This window comes from Rhinatrema bivittatum, chromosome 6, assembly GCF_901001135.1.
Source record: "Rhinatrema bivittatum chromosome 6, aRhiBiv1.1, whole genome shotgun sequence".
Lineage (NCBI taxonomy): Eukaryota > Metazoa > Chordata > Amphibia > Gymnophiona > Rhinatrematidae > Rhinatrema > Rhinatrema bivittatum.
The window spans coordinates 263,446,057-263,463,288 of NC_042620.1; the positions used below are offsets into that span (position 1 = coordinate 263,446,057).

The window sequence follows — 17,232 nt, forward strand, 5'->3', positions numbered from 1 at the left end:
GCTTAGTTTATTAAGATTCTTTATATACCGCAACCTCCAAATCAGCATCAAAGCAGTTTACAATGAAAGAATCAAGTCATTACATACAGGTGGCATGAATCTTCTCAGAGAGGCTCCGCTGCTCCTTGTCCCTTCCTAGGGCTATTGGCGATGGAGGGGGGGGCATCGTTCCGTGTTTGTTTTAGATGAATCGAGTCTTAGGCTTACACCTTCAGGGATTTGTACACTCTGTCATGGAGTTGATTTCCTGGTGATGGCCTATGTAAACATTGGGTGTTGGAGAGCAGTCCTGCAGTTGAGAGTTGATGTTTTGATGCAGTGCTGTTCCTCGCAACCCTTCTTGGTAGCAAACCTGGGAGAATTACCTTTGCTGATGAGGATCAGTTTGCTGTAAAGGATTCCAAGTCTTTTGTTGCTTTGAGTCCTATTTTTCTGCTTGTTTTAGTTTATTTCTTCCTGTTTGGAAGATGATGATCTACTTTGGGCTAGTTTTGCTCTCTGTGTTCATGCATTTGATTTTCATCACCTTGAAAATAAGTGCTTCCCATCCAGATATCTGTTGTTTGAATCCATTAGCAGCAATACATCAAATTTTGAATTCTTTCTGCCGCTGTTTTTGGAAATTTCTTGCAATAATGCTCCCTGGCAGCATTTGGTGAGCATTAGTCTATGTTCTGAGATTGGATTAACTGTGCTGCAATAGGATTTATTGGCTGGTTCTCAGTCTCTTTCGCCTCTCTTGTCTTGTGAGTCCTGTCTGGCTCTTTGATTCTTCTTTATATGACTCACTCTGTCTCCCTGCAAAATCTGTCTGTTTCACGACTGCCTCTCTTTTTCCCGGTTTCTCCGTCTGTGTCTCTCATGGTTCTGTATCTCTCTTGCTTTCTTTGTCTTTCTCAGTTATCGGGTGCTGCTATGTTTCCTGACAGCTGCAGGAAGTTTCCTCATCGTTTCTTACTCCACAACGATTACTATCAGCCTTCTGGGTAAGTCCTGTGTAAGAAGGGGAAGTGAGTGAGGGATGGGGGGGAGGGGGGATCACCCCAATCAGGTGTGTGTGTGTATGCGTATCTTGGGAGAGGGGAAATCTTCCCTGGAATGTGTGTGTGTATGTGAAGGGAGGGCTTCCTTGTGAGTATGTTTGTGTAAAGGGGACACCCCTCAAGTACGTGTGTGTGTGAGAGAAAGGGATGTCCCTCAGGAGTGTGTTTTTGGGGGGAAGGGGATCTTACCCGAGTGTGGGTGAATGTCTGCTGAGGGGTCTCCGCAGGGGTGTGTATGAGATGGGAACTCTTCAATAATTTTGTTTGTTGTAGGGTAGGGGATGTCAGTATTTCTGAAGTGACAGTTTCTCTGTTTTCCTCTCCCCCAGGTGTAGTCTTTGCCAGTATCTCCTCTGGACTTGGGGAGATCTCCTTCCTCAGCCTGACAGCTTACTACCACAGGTATGAAGTGCAGGAATCTAGGACAGGATGGAAGTTGTTGTGTACAGATGCCCGCACTGCATATGTGCCTTGGTTTAATCTTTCCTAGCTCTGTGGTTCAGTTGTTAGCACACAGATTATTAGAACTGGTTTCAGTGACTGCCCTGCTCTAGACAGTCACTGAGCTCTGGTCTCACTGCACTCACAGTTGCATAGGAACATAAGACTTTCCATACTGGGTCAGACCAAAGGGCCATCAAGTGCAGCATCCTGTTTCCAACAGTGACCAATCCAGGTCACAAGAACCTGGCAGGATCCCAGGAGATAGATAGATTCCATGCTGCTTATCCCAGGGATAAGCAGTGGATTTCCCCAAGTCCACGTTAATAATAGTTTATGGACTTTTCTTCCAGGAACTTGTCTAAACCTTTTTTAAATGCAGCTAAACTAACAGCTTTCACCACATCCTCTGGCAACGAACTCCAGAGTTTAATTGTCGAGTAAAAACAAAACTATTTCTCTTATATAGATCTCTATCATATCTCCCCTCAGCCATCTCTTCCTCAAGCTGAAGAGCTCTAACCTCTTTAGCCTTTCCTCATAGGGGACTTGGTCCATCCCCTTTATCATTTTGCTTGCCCTTCTCTGTACCTGTTCTAAATTCTGCTATATCATTTTTTTTTAAATGTACTTTTATTCTATAATAGCACATATCAAAACTACAAATTGGTCAAAGAATCTGTCCAGAGAAGGAGAATTACACTGTTACAAACTGCAAAAAATTGTGGACATTACATTAACCATATATTATATTTCAATCATGTGCTTGTTACCAGTTTTTCATTTTTTTTTACTCATAAATCCTATATCCAAACCATTCCATTTTCTTACCCTCATTTACATTTCCTTATACAATTCAGGCGTACCTCTTACTCCCTCCCCTCCCCCCCCCCCCCCCCCCCCCAATCCAGTGGATTAAATCAAAGCACCATCAGTCCTGGAGTGAAAAACGGGCATTACCAACTCGTCGAATTTCCCAAATTAGTAAGCATTTTCTGCAAGATACTGCACACAGTACTCAAGGTGCAGTCACACCAAGGAGCAATACAGAGGCATAATGATATTCTCTTTTATTCTCCATTTCTTTCCTAATAATTCCTAGCATTCTATTTATTTTTTTGGCTACCCACTGAGCAGAGAATTTCAACATGATTTTCTGAGCTCCAGAGTGCGTGTGTAAGTGTATATTTATAAGTATGAATGAATTATATGTGTGTGTCTTTGTGTGTAAGTGTGTTTCATAAAATAAAATGACAGGATCTTCTATAAGGCTACTTCTGTTCTGATACAGAAGGATGTGGCTTTTTTTTCCAGCACGTTTATTGTTCATATCTTTTTTAACTTATCTTTTCCCATCTACCCTTTCCTTTCTCATGTGATCTCCCAACCTTATGTTCTTGTCCCTCTCCTTGTAATCTAGAGATGTTGTTGCCGGCTGGTCCTCTGGCACAGGAGGAGCGGGAATCTTTGGAGCGCTGTCTTACCTCTGGCTGACCTGGGCAGGCCTCTCCCCACAACACACCCTCCTGGTGATGCTGGTGATACCAGTCATCCTGCTGTGCAGGTAAAAAGCTCATCTTGGGACAGCTTATGAGAGCTAAATGGATGTACTGGGGGATCTGGGCATGGCTGCATCCATATTCATATGCAGTGATGAGAGAATTCTTAAAAAAAAAAAATGAAACTGGAAGAGTCCTAAAGAAGTCCTCTATATATTAGAAAAATAGGGCTGGAAAGGGCCATGGGAGGCTTCCAGAATCTTGGAAAGATAGAATGGGAAGGGAGCACAAGAAGTCTGCTTAATTCAGAGAAATATAGGGCTGAAAGAGGCATCAGCAGGCCAACTAGAATCATGGAAGCAGAGCTGAAAGGAAACTTGGAAGGTCATCTACAATAATAGAAAAATGGGACGGGAAAGGATCTAGAGAGGTCATCTAGAATAGAGATATAGGACTGGAAGAAATATTGTTTGGCTAGATTAATAGAAAGATAGCTCTGGAAGGTTCCTCAGGATATTATCTTTTATCAGAGATAGTGCTGAATGTGACCTGAAGAGATGATCTAGAATCAGAAAGAAGGGGTTACGGAAGCCCTTAGAAGGTCATCTAGAATTGCAAAAAAATATGGTTTGAATGAGTCTCAAGAAGTCATCTGAAATGAGAAACAAATTCTGCTACACCACTCCATCTGCTAGCAGATGGAGACAGAGGACACACCTTCTTCTGTGACATCATCACTGGTTGTTACCATGGTGCAGCTCCAGCACAAAGCCAGTGTTCTTATGTCAAAGACATGGAAGAAAAAAATAACTGATTCAAGCACTTAAATAACATATACAAAATTTGAAACACTTAATGACAAAGGATCCTCCAAAGAAACGATTTTTCAAAACATTGGATTAATGAAGAGGAAGAAAAAGCACAAGAGGAAACAAAAAGTAAACCTTTGGTTGCCCCTTAATAATCTCTGGTAACTGAGGTTCACAGCTTCAAAAATTACTTAGGCCCAGCTTAACGGGAGTGTCCTAGACTGGTGTAGTAGGATTCAAAGAAAGGAAATTATCAGGTAAGATTAAATTTCTCCTTGTCCTGCTACACCAGACGTTTGGGAATTACCCAAGCCTAATTAATATGAGAGGGAGAAAATTAGGGCCGCTCTGAGAACACCAGGTCCAAAGCTGCGTCCTCTTTGAATGAACATCCAGACTGAAATGTTTTGTGAAATAATATAAGGAAAACTAATTGGCCACCTTACAAATATCCTCCAGGGTAAAAGCGGATGCTCCACACAAGAAGAAATGTCATCTTTCACTGAGTGTGTCTGAAGGACCTCCTGAGGCTTCCAACCTTTCAATAAATTTGATGAATCAATTGTTTTTATTGTTTTTTTAACCATCTAGCCAAAGAGGCTTTAGAATCTGTGTCGCTGTTATGAATCCCTGCAATTAAAACAATGTTAGATTTAAAAAAAAAAAAAAAAAAAAAAGGTTTAGAGACTGCTAAATACCTAAGAACCTGACGGACATCCAATAACTGGAGTGATTTCTCTTTACCATGACACTTCCCTTTTGTGAACACCAGTAGAGAGAGGAGCAGATTTTCAAAGGCTACACGCGTAACCTGAGAAAATCTGTCCCTGCGCGCGCCGAGCCTATTTTGCATATTCATATGCAGTGATGAGAGAATTCTAAAAAAAAATGAAACTGGAAGAGTCCTAAAGACGTCCTCTATATATTAGAAAAATAGGGCTGGAAAGGGCCATGGGAGGCTTCCAGAATCTTGGAAAGATAGATTGGGAAGGGAGCACAAGAAGTCTGCTAAATTCAGAGAAATATAGGGCTGAAAGAGGCATCAGCAGGCCAACTAGAATCATGGAAGCAGAGCTGAAAGGAAACTTGGAAGGTCATCTACAATAATAGAAAAATGGGACTGGAAAAGATCTAGAGAGGTAATCTAGAATAGAGATATAGGACTGGAAGAAATAAGAACATAAGAACATGCCATACTGGGTCAGACCAAGGGTCCATCAAGCTCAGCATCCTGTTTCCAACAGTGGCCAATCCAGGCCATAAGAACCTGGCAAGTACCCAGAAACTAAGTCTATTCCATGTTACCGTTGCTAGTAATAGTGGTAGTTATTATGGAAGTCAACTTAATTAATAGCAGGTAATGGACTTCTCCTCCAAGAACTTACCCAATCCTTTTTTAAACACAGCTATACTAACTGCACTAACCACATCCTCTGGCAACAAATTCCAGAGTTTAATTGTGCGTTGAGTGAAAAAGAACTTTCTCCGATTAGTTTTAAATGTGCCACATGCTAACTTCATGGAGTGCCCCCTAGTCTTTCTATTATCCGAAAGAGTAAAAAAACAATTCACATCTACCCGTTCTAGACCTCTCATGATTTTAAACACCTCTATCATATCCCCCCTCAGCCGTCTCTTCTCCAAGATGAAAAAGTCCTAACCTCTTTAGTCTTTCCTCATAGGGGAGCTGTTCCATTCCCTTTATCGTTTTGGTAGCCCTTCTCTGTACCTTCTCCATCGCAATTATATCTTTTTTGAGATGCGGCGACCAGAATTGTACACAATATTCAAGGTGCGGTCTCACCATGGAGCGATACAGAGGCATTATGACATTTTCCATTTTATTCACCATTCCCTTTCTAATAATTCCCAACATTCTGTTTGCTTTTTTGACTGCCGCAGCACACTGAACCGACAATTTCAATGTGTTATCCACTATCACACCTAGATCTCTCTCTTGGGTAGTAGCACCTTATATGGAACCTAACATTGTGTAACTATAGCATGGGTTATTTTTCCCTATATGCATCACCTTGCACTTGTCCACATTTAAATGTCATCTGCCATTTAGATGCCCAATTTTCCAGCCTCACAAGTCTACCTGCAATTTATCACAATCTGCTTGTCATTTAACTACTCTGAACAATTTTGTATCATCTGCAAATTTGATTACCTCACTCGTCGTATTGTTTGGCTAGATTAATAGAAAGATAGCTCTGAAAGGTTCCTCAGGATATTATCTTTTATCAGAGATAGTGCTGAAGGTGACCTGAAGAGATGATCTAGAATCAGGAAGGGGTTATGGAAGACCTTAGAAGGACATCTAGAATTGCAAAAAGATATGGTTTGAATGGATCTCAAGAAGTCATCTGAAATAAGGAGAAACAAATTCTGCTAGATGATGGAGACAGAGGGCACACCTTCTTCTGTGACGACATCACTGGTTGTTACCATGGTGCAGCTCCAGCACAAAGCCAGTGTTCTTATGTCAAAGACGTGGAAAAAAAATAACTGATTTGAAACATTTAATGACAAAGGCAGCAGTTCGGGGGCGGTCCAGGGGCGGGGCCGAATCCCCCGGCACAGCGGCCTGTGCTGGGGGATGGCGAGCCGGTGCGCGCAAGTTACGGGCACGCATAACTTTTGAAATAAAAGTAGGGGGGACGATTTAGTTAGGGCTGGGGGGTGGGTTAGATAAGGGAGGGGAGGTGGGGGGAGTGGCCGGAAAAAAGTTCCCTTGGAGGGAACGGGGAAAGCCATCGGGGCTCTCCTCGGGCTCAGCGCGCGCAAGGTGCACATGTGTGCACCCCCTTGTGCGCGCAGAGCCCGGATTTTATAACATGCGCTCGGTAGCCCGTGCATAAGTTTTAAAATCTGCCCCATAGTGTCTGATTTAAGTAGAACACAGAATTCAGTTGAGGTAAAAAGGACTAGTCTACGAGTTACTGAAAACAATGATGACCAGAAAAAGATTTCGGCAAACCAGGCTGAACAAATGGCCACCAGAAAAATCATCTTCAGTGATTAAATTCTACAGAGAAGCACCGTTAAGGAACTTGTACAGCAAATCCAGTAAAGCTCTGAACCAAATTAAAGTCTCACTGAGGAACCAAGGACCTACAAGGAGATCATAGACATTACACCCCTGAGGAAAATGAGAAAAATCTTGGCGAAAAATAACAAAACCCTTGAACTGTACCTCTGTAATAGAAGATAGTAGCTATTAAAATTTCTGAAAAATTTAGGATTAAATCTGAATGCAACCTTCTCTGAAAGAAGGCCAAAATGTTGGAAGTATCCAATCACCACAGCGATACAGACCATTCCCTGCAGCATGATTTACACAGAAGCTAGATTCAAACATAAGCAATCGAAATAGCATTCTTATGGCCTTCAACAGGGTAAATATAATCAAGAGAAAATATCTTACTATGCAATCATGATCTTTCAAAAAAACAGGCCATAAGATAAATGAAGCTGGACCTTCCTTGAGAATTGGATCTTGATTTCTTAGGAACTGAGTTGTAGAAGCAACATGTAGTCTCACAAGATCTGCATGCCAAGGACTTCTTGGCCAGTCTGAAGCCATTGCAATAACTGTTGAAAACTGTTTCACTATCTTTCTCAAGGTCCTCCCTTTCAGAAACCCAGGGAAGAAACACACAACAGCTCTCCCTCTGACCACAGCTGGACCAGAATGACTATCACTTTGGAGCCATTCTTCCAGTGATAACTGAAGAATTAGAGGGCCTTGTCATTCTAGCAAGTTGGCGTTAGGGCCATATGTGGAAGTTCCCATTGATCCACTATCTTCTAAAAGGTCTTCCGGCTGAACTTTCATTCTGGGAACCAAGATAACTCATAGTAACATAGTAATGATGACAGAAAAGGACCAACAAGATTCTTATGGTAGTATCTGCCACTCCATACAGGATACCCCCATGTTTCTGTCAAGGTTAGTAACTGCCGCTCCATGCAGTTACCCTAAACCTTATGATAAGGCTAGTAATATTTACTCTGGAGACATGGACTTGATGTGAGTCATGGGAACTGCAGAAGATTCTGCTCTGCCCATTAAAAAATAGAAGTGCTGGCTCACACAAACTACAATGCTGACCGGGCTCCATTACAACTTACAGGCCGATACAGTACAGTGCGCTCTGGTGGGAGCGCACTGTTAACCGGCATTTGGACGCGCGTTTTTGACGCGCTAGCTTTACCCCTTATTCAGTAAGGGGTAATAGAGCGTCGAAAACGCGCGTCCAACACCCCCCCCCCCCCCACGACTAATAGCGCCCGCAACATGCAAATGCATGTTGATGGCCTTATTAGTCATTCCTGCGCGATACAGAAAGTAAAATGTGCAGCCAAGCCACACATTTTACTTTAAGAAATTAGTGCCTACCCAAAGGTAGGCGTTAATTTCTGCCGGCGCTGGGGAAGTGCACAGAAAAGCAGTAAAAACTGCTTTTCTGTGCCCCCTCCGACTTAATATCATGGCGATATTAAGTCGGAGGCCCCAAAAGTTAAAAAAAAAAAAAGTAAAATGGGCCCGCGGCTTGAAAACCGGATGCTCAATTTTGCCGGCGTCCGGTTTCCGAACCCGTGGCTGTCAGCGGGTTTGAGAACAGACGCCGGCAAAATTGAGCGTCAGCTGTCAAACCCGCTGACAGCCGCCGCTTCCGTCAAAAAAGAGGCGCTAGGGACGCACTAGTGTCCCTAGCGCCTCTTTTTACCACGGGCTCTAATTTAAATAAAGTTACTGAATCGTGCGTACAGGAGAGTGGCCTGTGTGCGCGCCGGGAGAGCGGGCGCGCACCCGCGTGGTTTACTGTATCGGCCCAATAGTTAGAAGCTGTGGAAAAATACTGCCAGCTGGGCCCCGCTCAAACCAGTTCATCCTCTCCACCCCCATCCCCTGGAAATTTACCATTCTCCAGAAGCTTGATGTCCTCACCTTTCTCTATTATTTTAGAGCTTTAATAAACCAGAGTGGGAGAGGGTATGGGGGAGGAAGGGGAAGACAACGTGTCAGACAGAAGCTACCCCCGAGCCAAAAACAAGCTATCACACCTTAAGCTTTACCAAGCCCCCTCTGGGGCTAGGAACATTAACAGCACTTGCTTAACTGTGAAGCACCCCAAGCCTGGCAGACATTTCTCTGTCAATAAAACAGAAAGGGCTGACAAATACAGAACAGCCCAAACATTATCCACTAGGCTGAGCAAAGGCCGCAGCCTGGGAGTTAAGTTCCTACTGCACCAGACCAGGATGTCCTGCCATCTGCTGGAGATGGAGAATATTGGCGATTTGCTGGAACTGCACCATAGCAACAACCAGTGATGATGTCACAGAAAAGGGTCTGTCCATGTGCTACAAAGGGGATGAAAACCTATGCGTCTGGAAAGGTCTACCAGGATCTTAAGGAATAGAAAGATGGAGCTTGTTTATACCAGAGGTGGGCAAACTATGGCCCATGAACCAAACCTTGTTCGCCTGCTCTCTGAGCCTTAGACAGAAGAGGGAAGGGGGAGGTAGCTGCACGGATGAATGAGTCAATCGTTAGAGGCATGGAGGTCACAATGAAGAAGAAAAGGCAGCCATCATGGTGGCAGGAGAAAGCGGGAGCCAGCTGCTGCCGCACAACAGAAGCCTGTGCTGAAGGGAAGAGTTCACTGAGAAATAGGGGTGATCCTGGGGTCTGACTGGAGGGGGGGATGCTGGAGTCAGGGAGGAGGAGGAGGGGGATCCTGAGATCTGTCTGGGGAGAGGGCTGGGGTTAGAAGAGGGGTGGGATCCTGGGGTCTGACTGGAGGGGGGGTGCTGGAGTCAGGGAGAGGAGCAGGATTCTGGGATCTGACTGGGGAAAGTGCTGGGGTCAGGGAGGAGAGGGAACCTGGGATCTGAATGGAGAAAGTGCTGGGGTCAAGGAGGAAGAGGAGGAGGGGGATCCTGGGATCTGAATGGGGAGAGTGCTGGGGTTGGTGGAGGGGGATCCTGGTGTTAGAGGGGGAATTCTGGGGTGCTGTGGTCAGGGAGGGAGTGGAATTCTGATTGGGGAGAGTGCTGAGGTCAGAGAGGGGAGGGGGATCCTGAGATCGGACTGGGGAGAGTGCTAGCCTCGGTATTTTTTAAAATTATACTTATTTTATTTTTATTTATTTATTTAAGGTTTTTATATACCGGCGGCAGTGATGATCGCATTCATGTGCGTTCACTGGGCTGGCTAGGGCTAGGGGATACTGCAGAAGCAGTGTTCAGAGCCGCTGGTTGTGTAACAGTAACTTCTAGAGGCTGAACTTAAAACCTGCTATTGCGGGAGGATTGTCACTGCAATAACTGGGCTAAGTGAGTTGGAGGAGGGACATAAAATAGGGGAATAATCCATGGGTAGCTGCAAATGAAAGTTCATGGCTCAATAGTTGCTCAACAGAGGCTGATTCTGATTAAACGGGAAGCCCAAAGGAGCAGGAGAATGCAGCTGTGCCCAACCTCTCCCCAATCTTCCTTCCGCCTTTTACTTCTTGTCCTTTCCTTGTGAAGATGGAGATCAACCTATGACCTTACTGTAACACCCCTTTTGTATTTGAAGACAGCTATCAAGTCACCCCTCAGTCTTGTCTTTCCCAGGTTAAATAATGACAACTTTTTTTGTCCTCATAAGTCATATTTTTTTAGATTTCTTATCATTTTGTTACTGCCCTCTGGACCTCTCCAAATCTCCATATCATCCTTGCAGTGTGCAATCCAAAACTGGACATAGTACTTCAACAAAGGCCCTACCAATTATAGAGCAGAGGGACAGAATTACTTTTCTCATATGTACAAATACTTTTTCAATACATTATAGCATAACGATAGCCTTTTTTTTATATATATATACCAGGTCTACATTTCTGCCGTAACCCCCAGATCCTTTTCTGCAGCAGTAACCTAATCAGCCATTCTGTCTGTGCCTGCAATTTTTCTCTCTCTAGCTACTTCCTGCTCTTGATTCAGCCTCCGTCTGTGCCGAGATGGAAGTGGCACACTCCTGCGTGGAGCACCTTTGGGGCAGCGTCTGACCGGCGGCCACTCATGGATCATGATGACTGTTCACAAAACACAAGTATGTTACTGCTCATCTTGTAACTTCAGCTCCAGAAATCCTCCTTCCACTGACAGTAATGCCAATGACAACTCTTGTGTTCCCAACTGCACTTTAGCTGCTGAAAACACCTAAAAACCCCATGCAGTTATGCTTTACATATATCGGTGTGCCACCTGCATGAAGTCTTGTGTGATAGTATAGCAGTGTCGCACAATTTGCTGAGCTTTGGGTTTGCTGAGCTTTGGTTTATAAAAAACAATTTGCTGAGCTTTGGTTTATAAAAAACCAAAAAACAATTATAAAAAACAATTTGCTGAGCTTTGGTTTATAAAAAACCAAAAAAAAAATAAAATAAAGCTTTGTAACCATGGGAATGACTGAGCAGGAAGGAGCTTTGAACATTTTAGGAACACCAAAATATCTCCTTAGGGAATGAAATAGAAATTAGAATGGAAAAAAGAGATATATTAATAATTTTTCCTATTTTGTGTGTGTCTTTGGCCATGCAGCACAACTTGATAATAGCACCACCTCACTAGACCTGAGAAGATATTTCCCTTTGAAAACACAGTTATGGTTTAATTTATAAAAGGGTTTTTGTTTTTGGTTTTTTTTTTACCTCATTTCATGTCTGTGGGATGTTTAGCCTGTATAAATTGGAGCCTGTGTTTCCATAAGTTCTGATGAAGTAACTTAAAACTGCTGCTTGATGGCTTCCGTAACTCAGCCTGCATATTTCTTGTTTATGGTTTTACTTGGTACTAGCAGTCAAGAGGAGCACAGACCATCACAGGATAATAACCCTTTTCTCCTTCTTTCTTTGTGGGTGATTTTCACAGGTGTGGGGTCCTACAGTCTGACGTTCTTCGAGAAAATTTGCATCATTCCAGTAAGAGAAGCTTTTACAGGGCCTGTATCCTTTGCCCGCATGTGTTTGTGTGTCCTCCTGTATTCCTGTGCAATGTGTGTTTTCATGTGTTTGAGTGTATATGTGTCTGCTGGTTGTGTGTATTTGCACCTATGTATGCCCTTGTGTTGTGTGTTTTTAATGTGTGTATGCCACTACTGTTTTGCCAGTACTTTTTAAATGTATCTATGCTGCATCTGTATGTTTTCATGTAGTACCTGTACAATAAAGACTGCATTTTTAACAGGGTGCTCAGCAGCAGTTTAGCCAGCTATGTTGTAGCCAGTTTAAGCACATTTTCAGCTATAATCTGCGGGCTAGGTCGCAGCTGAAAATTCACCTGAATCGAGCCAGCTTTCCTTGCATGCAGGGACCACCAGCCTAACTTGGCTGGCTAGCGCTAAAAATTAGCGCCGACTGCCTCAGTTACTGCCCTCTCCCTCCCAGCCGCACCCCTGGGACTGTTCAGAATTTTAGCAGCTAAATAGGTGCTCAAATCCATGTTGTTTGCTCTTGGGGGTGGTGGGGGTCGGGAGAAATGGGGGGGATTTTAACCCTGACAGAGCTAGCCAGTTAACTCCTTGGTTAGCCCCAAGTGAGAGAATAAACTTAGGGAGCTTGAACAATCCTGAAGGGGGGGGGGGGGGGGGGGGGGCACACTGGCTGCCCAATCAGGGAAGAGAAAAAAGGATTTGCTGTCGAGTCTTTGTGCGTGGCGGCAGTGCAGGTTCAGGAGGGAGGGAGCTGCCAGATGGTTTAGCCGTCAATCTCTTTTAGGGGGCCAGGGAGAGGAGCTGCTTAGTCTGTGGCAGAACGGGACAGGACAGCAATCATTGAGCCCAGGAAGACATGGCACCTTCAGGCCTCAGCCTGGGAGGAGCTCCTGCTGCTGCTGCTGTCCGATCCCTACCCAGGGAAAGAGATCACAGCGGTCGCCCACTGAGGGGGGGGGGAAAAGAAGTGGCCAGGCTGGGGAGGGGAATGGGGAGTGAGGCCAGAGAGAATGAGGAAGTGGGAGGGGAGAGACAGGGGAGGTGGGGGAAGGGAGAGTAAAGGCAAAGAGTATAAAAGTTAAATAAAATGTGAGAAAAATAAAGATGCGCAAAGTAAGAAAAATACAAAAATTGAGGGAAAATAGGAAAAATGTGTAAAAAAAAAAACAAAAAACCAAAAACAAAAAAAAAAGTTGATCACAGTAAGATGATGTTTTTCTCAGCTCATAAAAAGGCTGGGCTGGCACCTAAGTTTTTTGTTTTTAAATTTTCCAGCCCTCACCATGTGGTGTGTGGCCTATGTGTCTGGGAGTGGTGTGAAGTTTGTGTCTCTGTTTGACCAGTGCATGTGCTCTGTGTGTGAGTCACACACAGTGTCTGGATGGGCAGTGTCTATACCTCTCTCTGTGTGTCTGTCTTTTTCTGTCGAGGTGTGCTATGTCTTTGTTGCTCTATGCCTGTCTGGGTGTTGGGTTTCTGTCTCTCTGCAGAGTAACTGTGTCTGTCTGGATATCTGTTTCGCTCTGTCGGTCTGGGTATGAGGTATTTATTTCTGTGTTTGTCTGTCTGGGTATCTGCCTTTCTGTACCCGTGTATGTGTGAGCTTACTCCTTTCAGCAATTTGAAGAGAAACAAAATGGGGCCTTTGAGCCACTGGTTGGCAATGTGGCTCTCTGGTGAATGCCATGTGTGTGTGTCTGTGTTATCTCTCTCTCTATATATGTGTGTGTATATCTTAACCCATCTTGGAGGGCTGCAACCACTTGCATGAATGGAAAGGGAGCTGTTGCTCAAAACGTTTGCTCACCTCCAATTTAGCCAACTACATCTGTTTGAATATTGGCCCCTTTTATTACCTTGTGCATACGTTTCCCAAATGAATATGCAGGCGTACAGGTGCTTTATACCTGAGGCTCCGCAAGCCCATTTTCACTGGGAATCTCCTTGCAATGCTCTCCTTTGAAAATACGACCTGCAGAGTCTGCAGGTACTTTGCACCTGATATCTATGTGGGTCGTGTCCACAGGGAAAAAGACTTATGGAGATTTGAAATCAGGGGCAGAATGTAGTAAAGTCTGGGTTATCCTTCGGAGGGGGGGGTGCAAACCGTGGGCCCTGCAGTACCATGGCATCCCCATCCCCAGCACTATAATTTCCTTTCAACTAGCATTCCAGGGCCCTACTACGGTTGATTTGCCCTGGGTCCCACACCCTCCTAAGGTCAGCCCTGAGTAAAGGGTGTTACAGCTGGCTGTTAATGGAGAAATTTAACTTACCTGATAATTTCCTTCCTTGAATTCTGCTACACTAGTTCAAATGCATTGGTTTTCTCCCCCTACTAGTAGATGGAGACAAAAGAGACACCTTTTTCTGCAACATCATCACTTGCAGTTACCATAGTGCAGCTCCAGAAAAAAAGCCAGTATTCTTATGTCAAAGCCATGAAAGGTAATAAAAAAACCAAACAGAAAAAAACCACTGGCAACTGACCCAAACTCTTAAATAACATGAATTAAAAATCATTTTCAAACTACCCTCTTTACTTTTGTAGAGTAAATAGGAGAAACAAGAAATGAAGCAAGAACAAGTGAACCTCCAGTTGACTTTTAAAGGAGAACAAAAAATCTCTGAAACCCAAGGAACACCACTTCCTGGGAGGCCCCTGGACTGGTGTAGTAGGATTCAAGGAAAAGAAATTATCAGGTAAATTTCTCCTTCCTTGTTATCCTGCTACACCAGTTCAGACCCAAGTCCATTTTGTCCAAGAGGGAAGAGGTTAGGGCCAACTGAAGAACAGCAGCTGAAGACTGCGTCCTCTTTGTGTAAACATCCAGACTGAAATGTCTAGTAAAAGAATGTAAGGAAGACAAAGTGATAATCTTACAAATGTCCTCCAGTGCAAGCGCAGGAAACTGTACTCAATAAAACTTTGTTTAGCTGAGTGTGCTCGAAGAACCTCCAGAGGCTGCTGACTTTTCGATAAATAAGCTGAAGCAATTTCTTTTTTGATTCATCTAGCTAAAGAGGTTTTGGAAGCTGCAATAACCCCTAGGAAACTTTGCAAAAAACAACCTGTCAGATTTCCCAGAAAAAGGGATTTGTAACTTGTAAAAGCCTAACAAGAACTCAATGGATATCCAATAACTGGAGTGACCTCCCTTTACCATGACACTCCCTGGAACACCAGTAGAGAGAGTGCCTGATTTAAGGGGAGTGCAGAAAACCAGCTTAGGTAAAAACAAGGGGACAGGTCTATAACAGATGAGAAGACCAGAAATAGAGGTCTGCAAGACCAGGCTAGTAATTCAGAAATACTTATAGCTGAACAAATGGCCACCAGAAAGTATAGATTGCATTGATAATTCATTCAGGAACACACTGTCAAGAGGCTTGTATGTCAACCCCACTAATGCTCTGTGACCAAATTAAGGTCCCACTGAGGAATCACGAGCCTTAAAAGGGGGGGGGGGGTTCTAAGATGTTACATCCCTTGAAGAAAAATGTGAAAAATCTGAGTGAAAAAAAATAAAATGATGAAACCACCTGGACTATATCTCTATAACAGGTTATAGCAACCACTTGAAACTTCAGAGAATTTTAGTATTAAACCTTAAAGCAACCCTCTCTGAAAGAAGCCCAAACTGTTGGAAGTATTTGATCAATCAAAACAAAGGCAAAAGAAGATACAATGCTTTACTCAAAAAACTCAGTCGGTGCTTAAATTATTTCATGAATAGGAGGAAAAGACCTCAAATACTTGAGCGTGCCATTATAGACAGAGCACATATATCTTTGCAATCACTGGTCAGAAAACCTTCCCAGCATACTTTATTGAAAAAATAAACTTTTTTCAAAATGTTTTGATATCTGTATTGAAAACAACTTATCTTCCACTGAATTCTTAACAAAATTGGACTGTGCATAATTGAGCCAGATGTAAAAGCAGATACTCTAGGGCAAGCAAATAACAAACAAAGGGCCTGATTTCATCAAGGTATTTTCCCATAGACACAGAATGGGAGAAAGTGAATCAGACAGAAAATTGGTAAGTCATGTTGAAAAAAGCCATATATGCTCTAATCATATAAAATACTCCATGGTGTATTGCAAAAAAAGAAAGGACCCCTTGTGGTCTCAATAGTTTGAAAGAACCAAGTTCTTTTCAGATGATGATCAGTTTGGTTGAATGCTGGAACATGCATTTTAAATAAGAGTGCTCTAGATTGAATGGAATTAATCATTGATGGTATTAAACAATAATAAGCTGAAATAACAGATGAGAAATTAACTTTATTGAACTCAAAACCGCTGCAGGCCTTCTTTTTTATTGCAATGTAGAAGATTTAAAGAAATCAATAGAACAATTTCAGGAATGAACTTCGCAAACATAAATTTGTTAAATACACTAGAGACGTAACAGGATTATAAGAAAAGACTGATGTATCCATGAGGTCAGGTCACCAATAAGAAAGATAATCGTCCTGTTTCTTTTGAAGCATCATTGGAAGCTTCCTCCGAAGGTGAGGAGAATTCACAAATGGCTTCTGCACAATGTCTATTTTTTTTACAAAACCACCTTTGAAAAATAGTGACAAAATTGAAAACTTACGTTTCAGGTGCTGATTTATATTGCATTCATTGTCTAACATTTGTCTTCCTAATCTTATTAATTAATGCAAGACGCACAACTGCAGTTGTCTATTTATACAAACTTTCAGATGCTGAGAGCCTATCTCATTGGTTGAAAAGATCAAATGACTTGGAAGCTCCAATCAGAATAATTTTTGGTGGTCATTTGAAAAACTAATCAAAAAAGGAATATGTTCATTCACAAAAATAAATACCATTCAATTTTTGAGCTTAAACCTAGAGGTCCCAATGCATTTAATTTAAAAATTAATCTTTGTTCTCATTGGAATAATTCCAAATACAGATCTCTCTTTCATTCTTAACTACATGGTCAATGACCAAAAAGTAAAGATCTTCAAAACTATGAGAATTTTCCAAACTGTGAGTAACAATGGGAGCCTAACTCTCGGGCCGATACAGAAAAACCAGCAGGAGAGCCGGCGAGCGCCCGTTCTCCCGACGCGCACTCAGGCCACACTCCTGGGTGCACGATTCAGTAAGGAAAAATATGTAAATGAGGGCCCGTGGTAAAAGGAGGCGCTAGGGACACTAGCACGTCCCTAGCGCCTCCTTTTTGACAGAAGCGGCGGCTGTCAGTGGGTTTGACAGCCGACGCTCAATTTTACCAGCGTCGGTTCTTGAACCCGCTGACAGCCACGGGTTCAGGAAAACGGACGCCGGCTAAATTGAACATCCGCCTTCCAACCCACGGGCCGCGAGCAGATTTAAAATTTTTTTTTAAATTTTTTTTTTACTTTTGGGGCCTCCGACTTAATATCGCTATGATATTAAGGGGTAGATTTTCAAAAAGCGCGCCTTCG

At 43.2% G+C, this 17,232-nt stretch overlaps 1 protein-coding gene across 4 annotated transcripts in view; it reads left to right on the top strand.

The window, feature by feature from the left end:
- CLN3 (CLN3 lysosomal/endosomal transmembrane protein, battenin) overlaps positions 1–17,232 on the top strand; it is a 76,688-nt gene that overhangs the window by 41,630 nt on the left and 17,826 nt on the right. For all 4 annotated transcript variants that reach the window (XM_029607067.1, XM_029607066.1, XM_029607069.1 and 1 more), the window contains 5 exons: positions 901–986; positions 1,373–1,445; positions 2,905–3,048; positions 10,770–10,900; positions 11,722–11,771. In XM_029607067.1, coding sequence (XP_029462927.1) covers positions 901–986; positions 1,373–1,445; positions 2,905–3,048; positions 10,770–10,900; positions 11,722–11,771 — 484 coding nt within the window. The remainder of the gene's footprint in view (positions 1–900; positions 987–1,372; positions 1,446–2,904; positions 3,049–10,769; positions 10,901–11,721; positions 11,772–17,232) is intronic.